This window comes from Nyctibius grandis, chromosome 1 (assembly GCF_013368605.1).
Source record: "Nyctibius grandis isolate bNycGra1 chromosome 1, bNycGra1.pri, whole genome shotgun sequence".
NCBI lineage: Eukaryota > Metazoa > Chordata > Aves > Nyctibiiformes > Nyctibiidae > Nyctibius > Nyctibius grandis.
The window spans coordinates 132,571,418-132,595,933 of NC_090658.1; the positions used below are offsets into that span (position 1 = coordinate 132,571,418).

At 57.7% G+C, this 24,516-nt stretch overlaps 2 protein-coding genes across 2 annotated transcripts; one reads left to right on the plus strand and one right to left on the minus strand.

Moving 5' to 3' along the window:
* Positions 1-338: 338 nt before the first annotated feature.
* CCDC25 (coiled-coil domain containing 25) lies at positions 339-15,298 on the plus strand. The gene is made up of 9 exons (XM_068399410.1): positions 339-450; positions 3,407-3,454; positions 4,194-4,233; positions 7,610-7,661; positions 8,032-8,107; positions 9,206-9,309; positions 11,027-11,229; positions 12,460-12,505; positions 14,624-15,298. Exons 1-9 carry the CDS (start codon positions 426-428, stop codon positions 14,651-14,653), a joined length of 624 nt encoding a protein of 207 aa, XP_068255511.1. The 5' UTR covers positions 339-425; the 3' UTR covers positions 14,654-15,298.
* Positions 15,299-18,506: 3,208 nt separating this feature from the next.
* On the minus strand, positions 18,507-23,544 carry SCARA3 (scavenger receptor class A member 3). Its single transcript, XM_068409665.1, has 6 exons — positions 23,443-23,544; positions 22,054-22,113; positions 21,859-21,978; positions 21,265-21,363; positions 19,836-20,879; positions 18,507-19,200 (listed from the first exon to the last, which is right to left on the minus strand). The coding sequence occupies exons 1-6, from the start codon at positions 23,447-23,449 to the stop codon at positions 18,761-18,763; spliced, it is 1,770 nt and encodes a 589-aa protein (XP_068265766.1). The 5' UTR covers positions 23,450-23,544; the 3' UTR covers positions 18,507-18,760.
* Positions 23,545-24,516: the final 972 nt, after the last annotated feature.

Consider the following 24,516-nt stretch of genomic DNA (forward strand, 5'->3'; position numbering starts at 1 on the left):
ATAAAATAAAATAAAATAAAATAAAATAAAATAAAATAAAATAAAATAAAATAAACTGCCCGGGCCCTCAGCGCCCCCCTCACGCACTGGGCGGGACGAGCTTCGCGCATGCGCACACGGCGCGGGGAGGCCGCCCTGCAGGACTGCGCATGCGCAGCGCGGAGTGCCAGCACTGCTGGGGCTCAAGGCGCCGTCGCCTTTCCGGAGTTATGCGCATGCGCAGTGCTCTTTCTGGCTTCACTGCCCGAGCAGTTCGCGCATGCGTATGGAGCGGCGCGTAGCTTTCGCGCCGTACTGCGCATGCGTGGGCGCGCCGTGCGCATGCGCTGTGCTCCCCTCCGCGCCCCCCGTCCCCAGGCGCTGCCGGAGCGGGAGGGCGGCCGCCGTGCGGAGCCCCGGGCCCGGCGCGCTGAGCAGCCGCCGCCATGGTGTTTTACTTCACCTCCAACGGTGAGCGGGCGAGGGGAGAGCGGCTAGAGGCCCTGGCGCCCACGCAGGGCCGGGGCGGGGAGGGCTGTGGCGGGCTGGGCCCCGCCGCTGTGAGGGGAGCGCTGGGCCGCGCCCCCGCCGGGCTCCTCAGCGAGCGGGGCCGTCCGGTAACGGATATAGAGTTATAGCGGTCACTGACTCCTGCTTGTGCTTAGTCTTAGAGAATCCAAGGTGTCTGTGAAATCCCCCACTAATTACAGAGAAGGGCCAGAGATAAGCAAGACTGTGAACAACATCTTTGCAGTGTCTGAACTGACTTGATGCACAGCTCTGACACCAGGAGAAGAGATAAATGCTGTAAGAACCAGCACAGGATCTTCTCCTCGGAGCCACCTGCGTGTGCCAGCAGAAAGGCCTCGACCGCGCTGGCGCAAAGCGGGGTCACGCAGCAGACAGCATCGCTGGGGGGGGTTACGACCCCAGAGCCCACCCAAGACCCCCTCCCCAATTTAGTACACATGTGCAAAGACATTACATAATACATTAGCATATGCATAAGGTTTCTTGAAATAGGGGTGCTTTTCTTGGGAATTGTATGAATATTCATTTTTCCATCATGTATATAATGACTGTGCTTGGTGGACATGTTAGGTGGAGCCATCCCCCATGTCCCTCAGCTGAATAAAGTAACACCTGCTTGTTAACGCTGAAACTTGACGTTGAGGAGTTTTATTCCTGATTTTGGTGACAGTAGTACCAGCGAGTGACTTCTGAAAAGCTTTCCCAAGTGAACTGCTGTCAGGAGTTTGAGGGAAGGCGTAATGCATGAATTATCTCATTATTTTTCCTTTAAGGCAGGCAGATCTCTTTTGCTTCTGTACATGAAAATGTTAGACCCTTCTGAAGCATCAGAAATGTGTGGTTTGATGCAGTATGGGTTGGTGATACGGAGGACAGTACAGCAATATTCCTTTTTGGTTTGCCCCCAGTCATTTCACCGATGCATAACCTGCTTGTGAAAGTTTCTGTGTGGTTTTTACCCGCTGTATCCACAAGCTGGTATGTTATAGCATCGTTTTCCTCACTGCTAGAGGTGAAGTTCCTCAATGAGAAGGATTCAGGTGTCTGGCTGCCTGCTTTTCCTTGGACAAGGCAAGGCTAAACACTCTTGTGACCTTTTCTTAAGTAAATTTGGTTTGGGGATTTCTTTAAAACCTTTTTTCCTCTGTTGGGGAAAGTAAGGCCCTTCCCACACCCAGTGGACAGATACACTGGCTGTGTTGGTCACTTAACCTGCTGCTCAGATGGAAACATTTTGTGCTCATGAGCACGCTGCTAGTGAGAAATTGAGAGACTTTCCTGGATGTGGGGAAAAAAGAGCTTGGTACAGCGCTTGGCAGCCATGTGGGGTAACTTGGGGGGCACTAGGAGCAGACAGGCTGCAGTTAACACTGCTAATGATGTGAAAAATCTCATTTATTTTTAAATTATAGTTCTGCAGAGGGTTTCTGACTCGTTATAATCAGTTTTGCTGCCAGAGAGGTCTACAACAGTCTGCCTAAAATGCGTTGCACTGTTGTGTGTTAAATCATACGGGTTGGAAGTAATCTCCTTTTTGGTTCTGTTAGTGTTCCCCCACTGGTGTGACAGGGTGAGCTTCATTTTCACAGAACCACTAATGCAACTTTATTTTTAAGCCTTTAATTTTAACACTTGTGGGTAGTGCCTGGAGTCATGATCTCCGCACTTTCCTACTTGTCCAGGGTGGATTTTTTCTGATCTTTAACTCCCACAGGCATAAAATCCTTTCATATTTTTGAATTTCCATTTCTTGTTACCTCATTACTAAATTGAAACGCGTTGTCTGGTCTTTGTGGGAGTGATTTCTAATAAAAATGCCCTCAGAAAGGACTGGGGCAGTTTGGGATCCACGTCATTTCACTGTAGCACGTAAGCAAAGCATGTCTGCTCTTTTAGTGACTTTGAAAACATGAGAAATTTAGAACCATATTTTCAAAAGATGCTTTTTTTGGAGGCAGATTTGGTCACCTGCGTTTCATTTCTTTGCTCTTAGTCCTCGATTTGCCCCCCATCAGCGAGTCACTTTCGAAATCCCGCTGTGAATTCTGGTTGTTCTGCCACAGGTGTCTGAAAAATGCAAATCTCTGTTGCTGCAGGAGGTTGTTTCAGCCACGGGCTGTTTTCAGAGAGCTGAAAACCCGCTCTCTAATCCTTCGTGCTGAGACAACACGGGTGCTCTGCGTCCTCGTGAGGAGCAGCTAAATTCCACTGCAGCGCTGAGGCTTGTAGCTACCCTTTGATCCAGATGCTGAAAGGTCACTGGTTTGGTTTCCCAGTAGCAGTGTCTTCCCTGCCTGATGGAATGAGCCCTGGAGAAGAGAAGGACGTTGTTTTAAGCGCCCCAAAAAGGCACAGATGAGACAAACAAGTCACCAGCTGCTGTTTAGGCGACTTGAGTCTTTCCATTCGATTTTCACCCTCCCAGGTTACCTGAGGGAGGTTCACGTTGTGCTTCTGGTACGTTGGGGAAGTCAGGGCCAGGCAGATGAGCTGTTTCACTCAAGGCCACACAGAAAGTGAAGCCCAGGCTGTAAATATGATGTCAGCCTGTCTGGCTCGCAGACGTGTGCTTAATGGAACAGATTACACAATTCCACGGGTACAGTCTGAACCACCTGCATGTGGAGGGTGTTTTGCCCAGAAAGCTGCTCCTTGCTGGATAATCTTCCATGGCAAGCGGTGCAAACGCCACTTTCCCAAGTCCTTGGAAGCATTTGGGGCAAAATCTGGAGGAAACACAAACCAATCTTCCTTTGCCCCCCCAGGAGGGCAGTGGGATGGATGGAGGAGGCAGTTTTCATTCTAATTTCTGTGCCCCAGACTGGTGTGTTGAGTCGTTCCTCGCACGGTTTATCCGAACCCCTTTTGATTTGTTTTTCCTTTTTCTGTCCTTCAGTTGTTCCTTCCGTTTACACCATTTACATGGGAAAAGATAAGTATGAAAGTAAGTATATTAATGTTGTGGAACGATGCCTGATGGCTCAGGTTTAGATTTTAAGGTAATTTTTAAAGGATGTCTTTGTATGTGTTCACTTGAGATACTGCTTGAAAACTTGCCCACCCTTATTCTGACTCACCCCTCTGAAATCCAGTGTTGCTTTTAGTTAGGATAAATAAATCTTGTATATCCTCTAGGCAGAGCACCTGCCTTCAAACAGAAGTGAAAACTAAATTAACTGGGAAAAAAAAAAACCTGTGGAGAGGAAAATACTGTTTTTCAGGCTGTGTCTGATAACTTTTTGCAAACCAACCTTCCGTGTCGCTGCTCAGTCTCTATTTTTCCCCTCTCCACTGAGCAGGGAGGTTTCCTGTGCCCATCCTCGAGGTGAAGGCCATGGTGTCCACGTCAGTAGTTGATGTGAAACCAGGGCGTCTCACTCCAAGGGAAGAGTGTTAGTGTGGCTGTTTTGAAGACTTGCCCTAAAAGTCTCCCCCTCATTAGATGGATATTTGAAGAAACATATTTTCACTTAAAAATTTCAGGATTATGTGATGGAGATGTTCCTGGCAGACCTGGTTCTGCCATGCCTGGAGCAGGCAGGTGCAGCGTTAAAGCCCTCTTCTCGTTCTGGTCAGTCACCACGCAGTGGCTGAGCAACAGCGGAGGATTCCTGCTCCACAGGTAGTTGGATTTGTTGTTGTGAGGTCGTGGCCTTTGCTCATTGATACTTTTGTTCCTGCAGATGAAGACCTAATAAAGTATGGCTGGCCTGAAGATATCTGGTAGGTGCTGAAACTCATTAAAACAAACTGCCTTTCATTATGCAGCTGAGTCAAGTGATTGTGACAACCCTCTCACTTCTGAATTCATTCCCCCACATCTCCCTCTCCATCCCCTGCTTTGTTCATCATAAGAGCTGGCCCCTTTGTGCAGCTTTTTGGGGTGTCAGTCTCTTCTCCCAGGTCACAAGTGATAGGATGAGAGGAAATAGAATCATAGAACCACAGACTGGTTTGGGTTGGGAGGGACCTTAAAGCCCATCCAGTTCCAACCCCCTGCCATGGGCAGGGACACCTTCCACCAGACCAGGTTGCTCCCAGCCCCATCCAACCTGGCCTTGAACACTGCCAGGGAGGGGGCAGCCACAGCTGCTCTGGGCAACCTGGGCCAGGGTCTCACCACCCTCACAGCAAAGAATTTCTTCCTCACATCTCATCTCAATCTCCCCTCTTTCAGTTTAAAACCGTTCCCCCTCATCCTGTCACTCCATGCCCTTGTCAAAAGCCCCTCTCCCGCTTTCCTGTAGCCCCTTCAGGCACTGGAAGGTGCTAGAAGGTCTCCCTGGAGCCTTCTCTTCTCCAGGCTGAACAGCCCCAGCTCTCTCAGCCTGTCTCCATAGGCCTCAAGTTGCACCAGGGGAGGTTTAGATTGGAGATCAGGGACAACTTCTTCATGGAAAGGGTTGTCAAGCGCTGGCACAGGCTGCCCAGGGCAGTGGTGGAGCCCCCATCCCTGGGGGGATTTAAAAGCCGTGTAGATGTGGTGCTGAGGGACATGGGTTAGTGGTGGCCTTGGCAGTGCTGGGTTAACGGTTGGACTCGATGATCTTTAAGGTCCTTTCCACCCAAAACGATTCTATGGAGCTGCTGGAGTAGCAATAACTCCATACATGGATATTTGTGTTTCAGCATATAGGTGCTGGCTTGTTGTTACTCTCAGTGTGTTTGGGAAATGGGCAGAGTTACAGGAGAAGAGCAGCTTGGTGTTTGTAAGAGAGGGCACCTCCTGAGTCAGGCCAGACTCGCAGCTCCAGGATATCCCCGTGGACGGACAGGCGAAACCAGCAAAACCAGAAGGCTAACAGGGGATAAGGAGAGTGGAGGCACACACGTGTCACAGAATCAATGAGGTTGGAAGAGCCCTCTGGGATCATCGAGTCCAACCATTGCCCTGACACCACCATGGCAACTAGACCAGGGCACTAAGTGCCATGTCCACTCTTTTCTTAAACACCTCCAGAGATGGTGACTCCACCACCTCCCTGGGCAGCCCCTTCCAATGGCTAATGACCCTTGCTGAGAAGAAATGCTTCCTAATGTCCAACCTGAACCTCCCCTGGCCAAGCTTGAGGCTGTGTCCTCTTGTCCTAGCGCTGGTTGCCTGGGAGAAGAGACCGACTCCCACTGCGCTACAACCTCCCTTCAGGTAGTTGTAGACTGCACTAAGGTCACCTCTGAGCCTCCTCTTCTCCAGGCTAAACACCCCCAGCTCCCTCAGCCGTTCCTCGCAGGTCAGACCCTCCAGACCCTTCACCAGCTTGGTCACCCTCCTCTGGACTCGCTCCAACACCTCAACATCTCTCTTGAAGTGCAGGGCCCAGAACTGGACACAGGATTCAAGGAGCAAAGGTAGAACTGGAGGTTGAATAGGTGGCATCTAACACGCTCCGTAGAGGGTGTTTTGTCAGCAGTCAGCTAACTGGCAAGGGAGTATTTTGTTCTTCTCTAGCAGAAGAGATTGTACTTCAGCTGAATCATGCTTTATTGTAGCGGTATCACGTTCATTTTCTGTCTCATGTTTGCCCTATCACTACATAATTTAAGCTACATCTGTTCTGTTACTGAGGACCAACCTTGAGATTCGTCCTCAAATTGCCTGAACCCTGAAAGTCATCTTTCCCCATCTCTTTCCTATCTGGTGGCTCACCCTGACATCATCCACGGTGTTTTTATTGTATCCTAGTGCTCTCTCAACAAAATATCGTAGGTCCTCTTGCGGGGGCCTCCTGGGGATTGTTCTCCTAATGGTGTCTGGCACATTTTAGACTGACTTCTGCTGAAGAGGGTCCAGTGGAATTGGGGTAGGAGGCTCAGGAGGCACAAGTGAGAGTTCCTATGTGCTGCTGGAGAGTTTTATGTCTTGCAGCAGGAAGGAAAAAAGTCTTGTTATATTAAAGTGGTGAAAAGACAGGTTGGGAGGTGACATGAGATCAGTTCCTCTGCTCTGTCCTTGGAAGTTCATCAAAAGCAGCATGGCCAGCAGGGCAAGGGAGGGGATCCTGCCCCTCTGCTCCGCTCTCCTGAGACCCCCCCTGCAGTGCTGCGTCCAGCTCTGGGGCCCAACAGAAGAAGGACACGGAGCTGTTGGGGCGAGTCCAGAGGAGGCCACGGAGATGCTCCAAGGGCTGGAGCCCCTCTGCTCTGGAGACAGGCTGAGAGAGGTGGGGCTGTTCAGCCTGGAGAAGAGAAGGCTCCGGGGAGACCTTCTAGCACCTTCCAGTGCCTGAAGGGGCTACAGGAAAGCGGGAGAGGGGCTTTTGACAAGGGCATGGAGTGACAGGACGAGGGGGAACGGTTTTAAACTGAAAGAGGGGAGATTGAGATGAGATCTGAGGAAGAAATTGTTTGCTGTGAGGGTGGTGAGACCCTGGCCCAGGTTGCCCAGAGCAGCTGTGGCTGCCCCCTCCCTGGCAGTGTTCAAGGCCAGGTTGGATGGGGCTGGGAGCAACCTGGTCTGGTGGAAGGTGTCCCTGCCTGTGGCAGGGGGTTGGAACTGGATGGGCTTTAAGGTTCCTCCCAACCCAAACCAGTCTGTGATTCTATGATAAGTTTGCAGGGTTGGAGTGAGTGTTGATCAGGACAGAGGCATAAAAAATAGGTGATTGTGGTAAAAAGAGAGTCAAGTTAGCAAAGGTCTGGAGAAGGGCAGCTGGAGCCATGAAGGAGATGAACAACGGTGCTGTGAGGAAGGAGTGGAGAGGAGAGTCCTCCTCGGTCTGGTGGGGTGATCGAGGCACTGCAGAACTGGTGTTCACGTGTTACCAGGGCTGGTACCCACCAAAACCAGTTGATGCAGTGGGCGCTCCCCAGACAGCATCGCCTGCTGCCGCTGTTGGAGGCAGAGCCCTGTGCTCCATGGACCTTTAAAGGGTAAAAAGGGAGGGGAAAAGGGGTTTGTTTTTTCTCTTTCCCGTTGAGAGGACTGATGTTTCTCCAAGGACAGGCTCTGACTCCTTGCCTGCTTTTAAACATGTATATCATGAACTTTTCTAGACTTCTGTTGTCCATGAGTGCCTGTTTTGTCACTTCTTAGGAAAGAAACCTTTCAGAACACATCACCATCTCTTACCCTCTGTTAAATGTGCTTTTTTTCCCGTAGGTTTCACGTGGATAAGCTCTCCTCTGCGCACGTGTACCTGCGGTTACACAAGGTAATCCTGTGACGTGTGTATTTAAAAACATTAATATTCACCTGCAGAAGAACTGCAGTGATTGCTGCACACAAGGGCTGTCTTTGCTCACGGGCAGAGTTTCCAGGGCTCCCTCAGGGTGCAGGAAATTTATGCAGGAGGCTGAATTTACAACCTCTGTTACCAAATGATGTGGGGAGGAGCGGGAAGTTAACATGGCCCAACAGAACAATTGATTTCTGGCTTGATGAGTGTGTGTCTAGGAACCACCACCCCAGTCTTGTAACATGTGGAGAGTGAAGGTCTTGGATGTGTTTGCAGAGCGTCATGCCCTGCTGCCTGGCCTTCGTGTGCTCGCTGGTCCTGCTCACGTTGCCTTGCTCTGTCACAGGGGCAGACGGTGGATGACATCCCGAAAGAAGTGTTGATAGACTGTGCCCATCTCGTGAAGGCGAACAGCATCCAAGGTAACAGCGCCCGGGAGATGGGGTGAGGTGCTTGCGGCGAGTGCCTGAGCAGCGTGCCCAGGTGGCCAAGAAGGCCAGTGGCATCCTGGTCCCTATTATGAATAGTGTAGCCAGCCGGTCTGGGGAAGGGATCGTCCCTCTGTACTGGGCACTGGTGAGGCCGCACCTTGAATCCTGTGTCCAGTTGTGGGCCCTGCACTTCAAGAGAGATGTTGAGGTGTTGGAGCGAGTGCAGAGGAGGGCGATCAAGCTGGTGAAGGGTCTGGAGGGTCTGACCTCCGAGGAACGGCTGAGGGAGCTGGGGGTGTTTAGCCTGGAGAAGAGGAGGCTCAGAGGTGACCTTAGTGCAGTCTACAACTACCTGAAGGGAGGTTGTAGCACAGTGGGAGTCGGCCTCTTCTCCCAGGCAACCAGCGCTAGGACAAGAGGACACAGCCTCAGGCTTGGCCAGGGGAGGGTCAGGTTGGCCATTAGGAAGCATTTCTTCTCAGCAAGGGTCATTAGCCATTGGAAGGGGCTGCCCAGGGAGGTGGTGGAGTCACCATCTCTGGAGGGGTTTAAGAAAAGCCTGGCCATGGCACTTAGTGCCGTGGTCTAGTTGCCATGGTGGTGTCAGGGCAACGGTTGGACTCGATGATCCCAGAGGGCTCTTCCAACCTGGTTGATTCTGTGTTTCTGGTCCACGTGAGCGTGTGGGTTTTGGATCAGATGGTTGTGACCTTTCTGCAGTGGTGCTCTCTGTGTGTTATGGGAAGCAGACGCTTGCAGCTGCTGGGGCTGCCCGTTACACTTTCATAATGAGGGATTTTAACTCTCTGAAATTCCTGTTTGTGCCTCCGTGTTGCTGTCTGAGCCGAGGAGGCCTTGCAGTCCCTTCTCTAACACCACCTTGGGGCCCCCTTCCAGAGTAATCACTCTTCTGGCAGAGACTCTTTCCATCTGGAGTTGGTTAACGCTGCTGCAGCGCTCGTGTTACTGCAGAAAAGGATGTCGTGGTGTTCTCCTGTTTCACTGTAACCCTGGAAGGACTTCTCTGCTCTCTTCCTACAGGGAGAGAACTGAAATGTTCCCCTCCTTTCGTTCCCCCCTGCTTCCTAGGTTGCAAGATGAACAACGTCAACGTGGTGTACACGCCGTGGACTAACCTGAAGAAGACTGCAGACATGGATGTGGGGCAGATCGGCTTTCACAGGCAGAAGGATGTGAGTGTTTGCTGCCAGCCCGTGACCTGGTGGCAGACTGGAATGTTTCCGTGTGAGGAGCTGGGTGGATTGTGTCAGCATTTGCCCTAAAGCCAGGGAATCATCCTCTCCTGAAGCGTAAGAGAGATCCCAGGGGCATGTTTGAACTTGCCTGAACATCACCTGAAAATCCACGGTTGAGTGTCAGCCTGTAGCAGAGTGTTTCTTCTCAGCAAGGGGCATTAGCCATTGGAAGGGGCTGCCCAGGGAGGTGGTGGGGTCACCATCTCTGGAGGGGTTTAAGAAAAGCCTGGACATGGCACTTAGTGCCCTGATCTAGTTGCCATGGTGGTGTCAGGGCAATGGTTGGACTCTATGATCCCAGAGGGCTCTTCCAACCTGATTGATTCTCGGATTCTGTAACCTGTCCAGCACGTGTTTCCAAACTGCAGCACAGTGTAGCTGACGAGTCTTTGCTGATCCCAAATGGTGTCACGTGTTACTCTGTGCCGTCTGCTTGAATTTATCTCCACGGAAATCATCTGGAGCCCCTCTGCTCTGGAGACAGGCTGAGAGAGCTGGGGCTGTTCAGCCTGGAGAAGAGAAGGCTCCAGGGGGACCTTCTAGCACCTTCCAGTACCTGAAGGAGCTACAGGAAAGCAGGAGAGGGACTTTTTACAAGGGCATGGAGTGACAGGGTGAGGGGGAACGGTTTTAAACTGAAAGAGGGGAGATTGAGATGAGATGTGAGGAAGAAATTCTTTGCTGTGAGGGTGGTGAGAGCCTGGCCCAGGTTGCCCAGAGCAGCTGTGGCTGCCCCCTCCCTGGCAGTGTTCAAGGCCAGGTTGGATGGGGCTGGGAGCAACCTGGTGTGGTGGAAGGTGTCCCTGCCCGTGGCAGGGGGTTGGAACTGGATGGGCTTTAAGGTCCCTCCCAACCCAAACCAGTCTGGGATTCTGTGATCTCTCACTACAGCTGAAGGGCCTGCGTATGAGCAGTCACTAGATCAGCTCGCAGGCAGTAGTACAACCACATCTGGCAGGGCTCAGGCCTTGAACTTGCTGTGCAGAGGAGGGCTGTGTGGGCTCCTGGAGGTGTCTGTCACTGTGTTCGCTCTGCTGTCTCTGTTCTGAGAGCTGTGTCACCCTGGTGCTGCCCCTGGATTTCTTAAACCTGCTAAAAGGCAGAGCTTTGGTGCAGGACCAAGCCAGTGTGTACTAAGCTATTCCCAACCCTGTCCTAGTGTCTCCAGATAATGTTATGCTTAAATTTTGATTTAGTAGTATAGCTGTTGGGGGAGAAGGCTTTCTAGAGGTGCAGTTTGACTAAAACAGGTCTGAACAGAGCAAGAAATGCTAAAAACCCTGCGGTCAACAAGCAGCACGTGAGCTTCTCTTCCCAAAACAGTCTGCAGAAACCTCCTGCCACCTCCTCAGCGGCTGGTTCTTGTCTCTTGGCCTCTTTGTTGAGGCATGTGCCAAGAAACAACATTAGTAATGCTGATGTACTTAGCAATGCTCGTGCTTGTTAGCTACGTGCTGCTGAGTGGTGGGAGTGGGCCTCTTCTTGCTGTTACACAACCTGCTGAGTAGGCCTCGGTGGCAGGGATTTTCCTCAGCGTCTGTTTTTGTGGGATGCAGCCATGCGTCAAGTGGAAATTGGGTGTTTTCTTTCCGTTGAGAAAGCGCCAGGATAAAAGTATTTTTTTATAAGGATCACAGTTCTTTGCACTCCAAAGGTGAAAATGCTGACGGTGGAGAAGAAGGTGAACGAGATCCTGAACCGGCTGGAGAAGACAAAAGTGGAGCGGTTCCCAGACCTGGCTGCTGAGAAGGAAGCGCGGGACAGAGAGGAGAGAAATGAGAAAAAAGCCCAGATCCAAGAGATGAAGCGAAAGGAAAAGGAAGAGATGAAGAAAAAGAAAGAGCTGGAAGAACTTAGGTGAGTTATAAACTGTAGTGCCAACTTCTGCTGGGAGGGAGCCACGGGTCAGCAGTTCCTGGGGTGTTGGCCCGGCGTTACTCAGCGTTCAGCTGACCCGCTCTGGCACAGCCGTCTGCACGGCCCAGTGATTTCCTTTGTCTTTAGAATAAAGGCATTAACCTGGATGTTAAACCCTTGTTGAAAGAAAGGACTGGGGTCTTTTCAAACTTGTCCCTAATTTGGGTGAAACTGGGCAAGTCCTTGGGATGGGAGCAATCGCTTCCAGCTCTGTGCCAGCCTTGGAAAGCACCGAGCCTTTTGTGTCCAGTTGTGGGCCCCGCACTTCAAGAGAGATGTTGAGGTGTTGGAGCGAGTGCAGAGGAGGCGACCAAGCTGGGGAAGGGTCTGGAGGGTCTGACCTCCGAGGAACAGCTGAGGGAGCTGGGGGTGTTTAGCCTGGAGAAGAGGAGGCTCAGAGGTGACCTTAGTGCAGTCTACAACTACCTGAAGGGAGGTTGTAGCGGGGTGGGAGTCAGCCTCTTCTCCCAGGCAACCAGCGATAGGACAAGAGGACACAGCCTCAAGCTTGGCCAGGGGAGGTTCAGGTTGGCCATTAGGAAGCATTTCTTCTCAGCAAGGGTCATTAGCCATTGGAAGGGGCTGCCCAGGGAGGTGGTGGAGTCACCATCTCTGGAGGGGTTTAAGACAAGACTGGATGTGGCACTTAGTGCCCTGGTCTAGTTGCCATGGTGGTGTGAGGGCAATGGTTGGACTCGATGAGCCCAGAGGGCTCTTCCAACCTCATTGATTCTGTGTTTGTCCATAAATGATAAGTGAAACCAGAATTTGAAAACCTCTGGGATTTTCTGAGTGATTCAACACACGGAGAGCTCAGAGAAGCAGACTAAACCGAGGAGGAGTCACCAGCTGTCTGTGCTGCGGGGTAAGGGGCCTGCGTGCTTACTTAACCTTGCCCCAGCGCTGCCTCTTGGCCATCCCCCAAAGTAAAGGATTTTCTACCTCCTGGGGTGATCTAGCTGGGAGTTCCTCAACAAAAACGTGGAGGAGTCTGCATAATGCCTGAGCTTTGGTTGTTTTAATTAGCCCAAAAGGAGGAGATAAGCAAATCCTGGGTTCAGAAAGGAGGAAAAGTTGCTTTGCTGGTACTTGGTCCTGTTTTATCAACAGGCCTCTCCGTTGGTGAGTTTTGAAAACATCTCCTGCCAGATAATGTAATTTCTCTTCCAGGAGCTACTCGTCGTTAATGAAGGCTGAGAACATGTCCTCCAATCAGGTAAGGGCTGGCTGATGCCCTCAGAAACCTTTCGGAGTCGGCTGAAATTCGATGCGGGAGCGTGATGGTCCAGCGCCCGCAGTGCAGCCTGCTGCTGGTGGCTCCGACGTGACAGAGCACATCTCTGTCACCCCTGCTCAGTGAAGGACGTTGTCACACTCCTCCTCTTTCTGAGAGGGCCTTGTTGCTTGTACGTCAGCCAGGTGGAGCCTGTGCTGCTGGAAATGGGTGCAAAGTCCTCCCAGTCCCCTTCCCAGCCCAGTGAAACAGGCAGAGCTTGAAGTGGGTCACCAGACGTGACTCTCCTTGTGAGCTGTTACCTGGGATGCGTGAGGAAGAGTGTGGCCAACAGGTCAACGGAGGTTCTCCTGCCCCTCTACACTGCCCTGGTGAGGCCACACCTGGAGTAACTGTGTGCAGTTCTGGGCCCCCCAGTTCAAGAAAGACAAGGAACTACTGGGGAGAGTCCAGTGGAGGGGTACGGAGATGGTCAGAGGGCTGGAGCATCTCTGCTGCGAGGAGAGGCTGAGGGAGCTGGGGCTGTTCAGCTGGAGAAGAGCAGACTGAGGGGGGATCTTATCAATGCTCACAGATACCTCAGGGGGGTGTCAAGGGGATGGGGCCAGACTCTTCTCAGTGGTGCCCAGCGACAGGACAAGGGGCAACGGGCACAAACGGAGACACGGGAAGTTCCATGTGAAAATGAGGAGGAACTTCTTTGGTGTGAGGGTGCCAGAGCCCTGGCACAGGCTGCCCAGGGAGGGGGGAGTCTCCTTCTCTGGAGATATTCAAACCCGCCTGGCACGACCCTGTGCAACGTGCTGTGGGTGACCCTGCTTGGGCAGGGGTTGGGTTGGATGATCTCCAGAGGTGCCTTCCCACCCTTAACCATTCTGTGATTCTGTTTGGGAATAACCTCGCTCATGAGCAGAGGAGGTCTCCCTGATGGCAACCATGACCTGCATCTGCCACCTTGTTCCTTCAAGGGAGAGGGGAAAATGCACATTTTTAACAAGAAATAAACTGGAGGTGTACGGACAACAGCGTGGGGAAGGATGAATATAGGTGCTGAGGGGCAGAAGAGGAAGCTTGAAGGGACGTGCTTGCAGAGAACAAGCCGGGGTCACCCCGGGGCTGAAGCAGTGTAACGTGGCTGCAGTGTGATGGTGGAAGAGGAGCCACAGAATCACAGAATCAATGAGGTTGGCAGAGCCCTCTGGGATCATCGAGTCCAACCATTGCCCTGACACCACCATGGCAACTAGACCAGGGCACTAAGTGCCATGGCCAGGCTTTTCTTAAACCCCTCCACAGATGGTGACTCCACCACCTCCCTGGGCAGCCCCTTCCAATGGCTAATGACCCTTGCTGAGAAGAAATGCTTCCTGATGTCCAACCTGACCCTCCCCTGGCCAAGCTTGAGGCTGTGTCCTCTTGTCCTAGCGCTGGTTGCCTGGGAGAAGAGGCCGACTCCCACTGTGCTACAACCTCCCTTCAGGTAGTTGTAGACTGCACTAAGGTCACCTCTGAGCCTCCTCTTCTCCAGGCTAAACACCCCCAGCTCCCGCAGCCGTTCCTCGCAGGTCAGACCCTCCAGACCCTTCCCCAGCTTGGTCGCCCTCCTCTGCACTCGCTCCAACACCTCAACATCTCTCTTGAAGTGCGGGGCCCACAACTGGACACAGGATTCAAGGTGCCCCCTCACCAGTGCCAAGCACAGAGGGACGATCCCTTCCCTAGACCAGCTGGCCACACTCCTCCTCTCAGCTCCCCACCCCCACGTGATGCCAGGCCGCTTTCCCTCTCCCCAGTTGGACAGAAGCTCAGGCTGTGACACGGGGATGGCCCACGAGGCTGCTGGTGAGAGCCTGGTCGCTGGTTCCTCCCAGGTCACAGCACTTTCAGGGAAGTAGGATGACGGCAGGGACAGTAAATCACCCCCCAGAGCCTTACTCAGAGCTGCTGATGTGGGTCTGTCTGCTCTGATCTCACGGTGTTTGTACTGAAACAACAGGAAACCAGAAGAAATGGTGATTCTTCAATCCTGCTGAACGCCCCCTTTCACCATTTCCCATCCTAACGAGCACAACGATCCTCATTTGTCTTTTCTTCCCACAGGATGGCAACGATTCAGATGACTTTATGTAAACAAAGCCTCTCTCCTTTCTCAATCATGAGGTGATTTGGGATGTCTTAATGTATCACCATCACTACGAATGCCAAAAAATCCTCCAACAAAGTGAACTCTGACTCCATTTCTTCAGAACCTGGTCGGTTCTCCCCAGCTCTGTGCCACGGACAACTGATGGGAGAAGATCTGCATGTACATCTCTTTTTTTTATTATTATTTTATTTTATTTTTCAGGGATGTGGGTGGAAGGAAGCAGAAAACTTTCAGTTCTATAAAGACAATGATATTTATTCTAGGAAGGGGGGTTGGTGTAGCTGTGGGATCCCTCTACAGTTGTTGGGGGTGTCAAATTTGGCCCTTGCTGGCAGGAGTTTAGTGGCTCCTCGTTAAACACAGAGCTACAAGGTGCTGAAGGCTGAGCTCAGCCTCTGTGAGGAGGAAAAACAACCCCCCGGTGTGTTTTCTTCTCAATCCCATTTGATTCCTGGGCTCTTTGTGGAAACCTCTGGAGAGAGAGAGAGTCTGTGAAGAAGAGTTGAGCCCCTCCAGGCCAGAGCTCTTGCCTGAGCGCTCTGGGGGGGGTTTCATGGCTGAGTCTGTGCACAACAGTCGTGATAACCTTGTATATATGTCACGATTAAATTCATACCGTGCTGGTTAAACGTGCTGCGAGGTGGGAGTCCCTGCTGGGAGGGTTGGTGGGGTGGCTCCTCAGCCTTGCAGAGCAGGGGGACGGCACAGGTCTACCAAAGTCTGGCTTTGGGGTGCCCTGACAGGGCCCCCAGTGCCTTGCTGGGAGGAGGAGGAGGATGGGGATGTGCTTCCTCTCGCTGCTCGCGTCCTGACGTGAAGCCAGGGTGACTCCAGCTAATGCCACCCCAAATTCTCTGCAGTGTCCCACTTGTTTTGGGACCTGCTGTGCAAGCTGGCCTGGGAGAGAGGGGATAAACCCCCACCAGGGCTGATGGGGAAACTGAGGCACGGCGCAGCGACTGGTTTGCTTCCCCTCTCCCAGCTGCTGCTGGCAGAGGCAGGGGAGAAGCTGGGAATTTGGGAGGGCCCTGCAGGGCAGCGGGGGGGGCACCCAGCTGCCAGGCCTCCCTCCTCCCTGCCATCAATGGGCCCTTTCATAGGCCACGGGCGTTGGCCGGGGCGGTGACCCGAGCCTGGGCCTGCTGCTGCCATCAGCTGTTGTGCTTGGCCACGGCACCCGCCGCGGCGCCCGCCCGGCTGCGCCCGTGGCCTCTGGCCTGCGTGGGCGACGGCCCCTGTGGGGGCTGCGTGTCCCTGGGTGCCTCCTGTGGGGTGGCCCATGGGGGTTTGTGTCCCCAGCACCCTGTACATGGGTGCCCATGGGGGTGTGTGTCCCCAGCACCCTGTGCATGGGTGCCCATGGGGGTGTGTGTCCTCAGCACCCTGTGCATGGGTGCCTGTGGGGCTGTGTGTCCCCAGCACCCTGTGCATGGGTGCCCGTGGGGCTGTGTGTCCCCAGCACCCTGTACATGGGTGCCCGTGGGGTCATGTGTCCCCAGCACCCTGTACATGGGTGCCTGTGGGGCTGTGTGTCCTCAGCACCCTGTGCATGGGTGCCTGTGGGGCTGTGTGTCCCCAGCACCCTGTGCATGGGTGCCCGTGGGGTTGTGTGTCCCTGGGTGCCTCCTGCGTGGTGACCATGGGGTCATGTGTCCCCAGCACCCTGTACATGGGTGCCCGTGGGGCTGTGTGTCCCCAGCACCCTGTACATGGGTTCCCATGGGCGTGTGTGCCCCCAGCACCCTGTACATGGGTGCCCATGGGCGTGTGTGTCCCCAGCACCCTGTGCGTGGGTGCCCGTGGGGGTGTGTGCCCCCAGCACCCTGTACATGGGTGCCCTTGGGGCTGTGTGTCCCCAGCACCCTGTGTGTGGGTGCCCATGGGGTTGTGTGTCCCTGGGTGCCTCCTGCGTGGTGCCCATGGGGTCATGTGTCCCCAGCACCCTGTGCGTGGGTGCCCATGGGGCTGTGTGCCCCCAGCACCCTGTACATGGGTGCCCATGGGGGTGTGTGTCCCCAGCACCCTGTGTGTGGGTGCCCATGGGGTCGTGTGTCCCCAGCACCCTGTGCCTGGGTGCCCGTGGGGTTGTGTGTCCCCAGCACCCTCTGCATGACATCCATGGAGCCCCATGTCCCCCAGCACCCTGTGTGTGGCTCTCCGTGAGGTCGTGTGTCTCCAGCACCCTGTACATGGGTGCCCGTGGGGCTGTGTGTCCCCAGCACCCTGTACATGGGTGCCCTTGGGGCTGTGTGTCCCCAGCACCCTGTACATGGGTGCCCTTGGGGCTGTGTGTCCCCAGCACCCTGTGCGTGGGTGCCCATGGGGTCGTGTGTCCCCAGCACCCTGTGCGTGGGTGCCCGTGGGGCTGTGTGTCCCCAGCACCCTGTGTGTGGGTGCCCGTGGGGCTGTGTGTCCCCAGCACCCTGTACATGGGTGCCCATGGGGCTGTGTGTCCCCAGCACCCTGTACATGGGTGCCCATGGGGCTGTGTGTCCCTGGGTGCCTCCTGCGTGGTGCCCATGGGGTTGTGTGTCCCCAGCACCCTGTACATGGGTGCCCATGGGCGTGTGTGTCCCCAGCACCCTGTGCGTGGGTGCCTGTGGGGGTGTGTGTCCCCAGCACCCTGTACATGGGTGCCCTTGGGGCTGTGTGTCCCCAGCACCCTGTGTGTGGGTGCCCATGGGGTCGTGTGTCCCCAGCACCCTGTGTGTGGGTGCCCATGGGGTCGTGTGTCCCCAGCACCCTGTCCCTGGCTGCCCAGCCCAGCAGGGTGCTGGCTCCCCACCGTCCTGCCCCGACACCGTTCAGGCCAAGCCGTGGTGAAGCGCAGGGGTGGCGAGAGGCCGCGCCGCCCCGGCTGCCCCGCTCCCCTCCGTGCCCACCCCGCAGCCAGCGGTGCCAAGAATAACCCCTGGCCGGCCAGCGGTGCCTCAGCACTCCCCGCCTCCGCTCCTCGTTTATTTATTAATCCTTTTGCTCCCAGCTCTGAAATCCTATCGCCCACCCTCGCCGCTGCCCCAAAAATCACAGCTCGGGGGGGGAAAAAACCTGCTCTGGCACATTTTTCACAGGCCCAGGGGAGAGGAGGCGGTTGCCCACTGGCACCGCCGCTGCCCGGGGTGATGCTGACCCGGCCAGATGTGCCCTGGCCAGATGTGCCCCGGCTTCCCGCACACGCAGGGGGTTGGGAAGGGGTGGGGGGTTACAGCATGGCCAGGTTGAGGGGAAACTGAGGCAGGGAGCGGCGATGGGCATGGCGGGGGTGCCCCATCGGTGTCACGAGTTGTCAGGTCTCTGCTGTCCCTGCTCAGAGCCTCCCCCCCAGCCGTGGCAGCTGCACACCCGGGCCAGGGCCGTGCCGGGCCGTGTTAACAACCAGCCCCGGGGCTGTTTCTGCCCTGAAAACAGGAAAGAGCTTTGCCAACAGCAATAAACCGCCCGGGCGGCCGGATCCTGCGCCCCAGGGGCAGGCGGAGGGGACAGGGACAGCGGAGGGGACAGGGACAGCAGGGCTGGCCTGGCTCTTAGCCCCAGCACCATGATGCCTTTGGCACCATGGCCCTGGCACCTGGAGTCTCCGGCCACCCCCTCTGCTCCAGTGGGGTCCCCCCATGTCCTGGCCTCGGGGACCCCGAGTTTGGCTGGCAGAGGAGGTGACACCAGTTGGGGAAACTGAGGCACGGAGCAGAGCAGCAACGCGCCTTCCCTGGCTGATAGTGTCCCCCCCTTCGCACCCCACCCTCGGGGTGCTCCCCTGTCCCCCACCCTGGGGTCCCCGACGCAGGAGCCACCTGTCCCCATACAGCTTTATTGTGCTGGGAGTACATTAGGGGGGGACAGCGTGGGGTTGGGGGGATGGAGGGGGGGGCTTAAAGGGCACAAACCAGCTGCGCCCCGTCCCGTGGGCACCCCCCACCTCCGAGCCCGGAGCCAGCAGCACCCTGAGAGCCGGGGACCAGCCCCAGACCCTCGCACTGGGGGGGACCGGGACCCCTCTGCCCGCCCCGTCCCGCGAGGGGGATGCTCTGGGGGTCCGGGGGGGGGTGGCAGTGGGGACCCCCCTGTCCCCATGCCCTGGCTGGCACCGGGGGTTACAGTCCTGGGGGGCCAGGGGGACCCGGCAGCCCCGGGGGGCCTCGCAAGCCGGGGTCCCCCTTGGGCCCCGTCGGGCCGGCCGGACCCACAGCCCCGGGGGTCCCGGGGAGCCCCGGTTTGCCCTGCAGCCCAGGGGGTCCCGCTGGCCCCGGGCCCCCAGCCGGCCCCGGGGGGCCGAGGTCTCCCTTGGGTCCCCCCTGTCCCCGGGAGCCGGATTGCCCGAAGCTGCCCTTGGCACCCTTGAGGCCGGGGAAGCCTTTCAAGCCCAGGGGACCCCTTTCGCCCTGGGGGCCGGGGGGTCCCGGGGGGCCGGGGGGTCCCTGGGGGCCTGGTGACCCCAAGCTGCCCGCGTCGCCCTTCTCTCCGTCGCTTCCTGGGGGGCCCTTGATGCCCACGTCGCCCTTGGGACCGCGGGGGCCCGGGAGGCCTGGCACACCTGGGGGGAGAGGAGGGGGTCAGTAGGGGGCAGGACCCCAAAGCGGGGAGAGAGGGAGGTGCCCCAGCCCTTGCTAAGACCGGGATCTGCTGAGCCCGGCTCCCACCCTGGGCTCGTTAATTAGGGCAGCCCTATAATGATGCAGATGATGGTGCCATGTGTCTCCCATGCTGGGTGGTCCATGATGGAGCGGGAAGGTGCTGAGGTGCCCGTCTGCTCTGTGGAGCTGGGACAGCCCCGCTGCTCCCCAGGGTGGATGGAGATGTCCACTGGGTGGATGGAGATGTCCCCAGGTCACCAGGGGAAGCTTTGGGCACCCTCATCCAAGGGCAGCTGTGCCCTCTCCACCAGGACCAGCAAGAGGGATGGACATGGGTCACCTTCCCCGCTCTCCCTGTACCCCCACGCAGGGACAGCTCTGCAAGCTCAGTCCATGCAGCTCCATCCCCATCTTCTGCATCCATGGGCAAGCGTCTGGATGCCTTCATGCACATCCCAACCCTACCTTGGCCTCAGCAATGGTGGTTTGGGTCCTCCAAGGAGCCCAGATCCCACCATGCTCAGCCACAGAAGAAACAGCCCCCAGAACTGCCTGGCCCCAGGGCTTAGGCTGTGCCCACCAGGATGCCCCTCACCTCGTAGGATGGTGATGTTCTTCAGCATCTGCCCATGCCGGACGTCCACCACCTTCATCTCCTCCATGATCATGGAGAGGTTGCGGATGTCAAAGTCCAGCCGGGCGCTGAGCAGGCTGTAACGCTCCCGCAGCAGGTCCGTGGTGCCCTGGACCAGGCTGAGGGACTTGTTCAGGTAGTAGAGCTCCTCGGCGTGGGTGTGGAAGCCCAGGGTGCAGGAGAGCCGCACATCGTCCAGGTAGCGCAGCATGCTGTGGACGTGGCTGTCGGTGGCGTTGATGTTGGCGAAGATGGTGCTGATCTCGATCTCGTGGGAGGCCATGCGACCTTCCAGCGTCTCGAAGCGCTCGGCCGTGCGGTTCTGCGTGTACCTCTCGTGGTAGCGCAGGTCGTTCACGTTCTCCTCGTGCTCGTCCAGGAAGGAGGAGATGTTGTCCAGCTGCAGCTGCAGCCCCATCACCTGCAGCACCAGGTCGTGCATGCTCTCCGAGTTCTGGCTGACCTGCCGAGCCGCCGCGCCCACGTTGCCTTGGATGCTCTTCACCAGCTCGCTGGTCTTGGAGGAGGTGGCCCGCAGCCCGCCGAAGAGCCGGGTGTAGTTCTGCCACTCGGTGACGATCTTCTGCAGCGTCAACGTCTCCTCGTCAGTCTTCCTCTGGATGACCTGGATCCAGTCGGAGGTTTGCCCCAAGGTGAAGTTCATCTGCTGCATGGCTGCTCGCACATCGTAGCGCTCCTGGGCCAAGCCCTTGAGAGAGTTGTCCAGCTGGGAGGTGACCACCTGCCAGCCCCCAACCTGGGCCAGGAACCGCCCCAAGCTGTCGTTGACCTGCCGGATGGAGAAGGAGCAGTTGTCCACCTCGCTGGTGATCTTGTTGCTGGTGGACGAGAGGAGGTCGTGGGTCTGGGAGGTCCGGTCGAGCAAGATTTCTTGAACCAAAAGCATCTTCTGGATCTCCTCCAGCTCGCCCTGCAGCTTGGTGATCTCCTGGCCCAGCTGTCCCGTCTCGTGGCAGAGGGAGCAGTTCCCCGAGGTCTTCTCATCTGAATGAGGGGCAGAGGGATCTGTTACCCCACCCCGTCCCTTGCTGGGCCTGGAGACCCTCCTGCTGAGGCCCAGAGCGGAGGAAGGAGCCTCACCAGGGTTTGTCCTTGCAGACCCTGGAGATGGACACCACAGAGCCACGTCTGGGACAACCCTGATGCCACCAGCCTGCTCCAGCTCCCACCTTCACCCTGCTCCTGCCACCTCTGTCCCCAAAAAGCCCAACCCCACTCTTGGGGTCACACAGTTGTCCCTCCCCCAAATCCTGGGAGCCAAGTGGGGTTTTGGCTCTGGGGGAGCCCTGAAAAGTCTTCTGCTCAGCTGGAGGGACGTGCAGTCCTGAAGCCTGGAGAAGATCTCCAGGTCCAGGCACAAGCCACTCACCCAAGCCCTGGAGGTCCTCCTGGATGGAAACGATCTTCTTCTCGTAGTAGGTCTGGGCTGAGCTGATGTCATTGGAGATGGAGTCGACCTTCTTGAACACTGTGGAGGAAAGGTTGGGGGGGGTCAGGGGAGGTGGGCCAGCGCCGGGCTGTGATCGCCCTCCACACCTTTCCTCCCAGCTCGTTCCCTGGCAAGGAGGGTGGCCAGGGCTTGAAGAGCCTGGCTGGGTGGCTGGTGGGTGCTGGCTCCATGAGGTGGGTGTCCCATGGGGCTTTTGGGTGTCCCATGGGGCTTTTGGGTTGGGGGCTTGGCTAAGGTCTACAAAACATCTCCAGGGGTTCTCCGTGGAGCCTGGGAGACTGCTTGTTGCCTGTGGAGGTGATGGGGTGGCAACCTCTGGACTCCAGGGTGGTTCCTGAGGTCCCCACGGGGGTAAAAACATCTCCCCAGTGAGATGGCATCCCAGGGGCAGGTCAGGGGGAGCAGGGTGCTCCTCAAGGTGCTTTGGGGGAGCCCCAGCATCACCGAGGGGCTGCCCCGAGGAGGGCAGGAGGGGAGGCAGCAGCCGGCCCTCCCGACCTTGCCCGCGCTCACCCAAGGCAGCCAGCACGGTCATGGCCACGATGAGGAGGATGGAGAAGACGTAGAGGACTTTGACTGCCGTCTGCAGGGAGAGGTTCTTCTGGCACCGGCTGCAGCTGGTCCGTGCCCTGCCTGGGTGGGCGCAGAGAGGGAAGGATCAGGCCCCGCCGCACCCCCTGCCCACCCCGAGGGACGCCCTGTCCTTACCGCTCGGGCGGTAGCTGAAGGTCGGCATCTCCTCTTCCTCCCCTCCTGCTGGCTCCTCTTCTGCAGGACAACACAGGAGGGACCTGAGGTGCCAGCGCTGCCCGGGCCCTCCTGCTCCCAGCCCCGGGGGTCCCTGGGGATGCCCACTGAGCCCAGGGGTCCCTGGGGATGCCCACCGAGCCCAGGGGTCCCTGGGGTCGCCCACTGAGCTCAGGGGTCCCTGGGGACACCCACTGAGCTCAGGGGTCCCTGGGATGCCCACCAAACCCGAGGGTCCCTGGGGACACCCACCGAGCCCAGGGGTCCCTGGGGACACCCACCGAGCCCAGGGGTCCCTGGGGACACCCACTGAGCTCAGGGGTCCCTGGGATGCCCACCAAGCTCAGGGGTCCCTGGGGACGCCCACCAAGCTCAGGGGTCCCTGGGGATGCCCACCAAGCCTTGCCGTGACCCAGCACCCATGGGGAAAAGCTGGGAAGCCCCATGGGAGCCGTCACTGCCACCCTCAGCTGGGTGACACCAGCCCCTGGGGACACATCCCCGCTCCGCTTCTGCGGGACTTGGCTGGGACCTTTGCACTCCCAGACCCCTAAATTGGGGAAATTCAGTTGAATTTGGCCCAAAAGTGGGTGATGGAGAAGCCGAGGGCTCCTGGCTCCCCACCCCGGGGGGCTCCGTGGCTTCCCAGCCCCTTCTTGCAAGAACCACGGGAGAAAACCCCCAGCCTGGACCCCATCGTGGGTGCCACCCTCCCTGCTCCCCCCAAAGCTCCCGGGGAGCTGTGCCGTGCCCCACAGCCCCCCCACAGCCCCCCAAAGCCCCCCCCCAGCCCCCCCATCCCCTTCCCCAGGGCCTCCCCGACCTCCCACGGCCGGAGCACCGGTGGCACTGGGATCTCCTGCTTTATAGAGCCCAGGCTCACGCAGAGGTGGGCGGGGGGCACAAGGGGGGGGGCACCGGGCTGGGGCCAGCATCCACCCCCCCCCTCCTCCCTGACACGACCCTTCGCTTTCCAACTGCCCCAAATCTTGGTTTTCTGCCCCAAATCTTGTTTTTCTGCCCCACGGAGTCAACAAGTGCCAGGCTCCGAGCGAGCTGGGTGGGGGGGAGCTGCACCGCTCTGGGACCCCCCCCAGACCCTTTTGCCCCCCCCCAGACCCTTTTGTCCCCCCCTCCCCACCGATGTGGGGGTCCCTGGGCATGGCTGAAGCCAGCTCAGCCCCTGGCCATGGGGAGATGCCCCCCATGGGATTCAGGGGGTGCATCCTCCCGGTGCCAGCTGCCCCCCCCCTGCTCCGGCACGGCCATCTCCTCCTGTCCCCCCCATGCCACTGGCCCCACTCCCATCCCCATGGCTGCGACCCCCGCCCCGGGCTGCCCCCCACTCACCTCTCATAGCCCCCCGAGCCGGGTGGGCGGTGGGTACGATCCCGACACCGACCCCAGGACTCACCGCCCCGCTTCCCGCATCCGCCCCGACGCGTCTCCTCGCTGCTCCCCGCTGTCCCCCCACCCCCTGCTCCCAAAACTACCCCGGGGAGCCCCTCAAAAGCACCCCGGGTGCTGGAGCATCCCCACGGCCACCCGCTCGCCCATGGCCTCTGTCCCACGCGGGATGGGGACACGGGACGGCTGGATGGTGGCCACCGCGAAGCGAGGCGCTGGGATCTGTGCTGGAGAAGAAAGGCTGGTCCTGCGCCTGCCCGCCTTCCCTCCAGCCCTAATGACTAACAAATGGCCGACAGACGCCGTGCCGGGCCGGGCCGTGCCGGGCCAGCCTCGCCCAGCCGGGTTTGGGGGGGCCTGGGGTGTGGGGAGGGGGTCCTGGTATGGGGAGGGGGTCCTGGTCTGGGGAGGGGGTCCTGGTATGGGGATGGGGTCCTGGTCTGGGGAAGGGGGCCTGGGGTGTGGGGAGGGGGTCCTGGTCTGGGGAAGGGGTCCTGGTCTGGGGAAGGGGTCCTGGTCTGGGGAGGGGGTACTGGTATGGGGATGGGGTCCTAGTATGGGGAGGGGGTACTGGTATGGGGAAGGGGGCCTGGGGTGTGGGGAGGGGTCCTGGTCTGGGGAAGGGGTCCCGGTACAGGGAAGGGGTCCTGGTATGGGGATGGGATTCTGGTCCGGGGAAGGGGTCCTGGTCTGGGGAGGGGGTCCTGGTATGGGGACAGGGTCCTGGTCTGGGGAAGGGGGCCTGGGGTGTGGGGAGGGGGTCCTGGTCTGGGGAGGGGGTACTGGTCTGGGGAGGGGGTCCTGGAATGGGGAAGGGGGTCTGGGGTGTGGGGAGGGGGTCCTGGTCCAGGGAGGGGGTCCTGGGCTGTGGGGAGGGGGTCCTGGTCTGGGGAAGGGGTCCTGGTCTGGGGAGGGGGTCCTGGTCTGGGGAAGGGGTCCTGGTCTGGGGATGGGGGCCTGGGGTGTGGGGAGGGGGCCCTGGTCCAGGGAGGGGGTCCTGGTCTGGGGAAGGGGGCC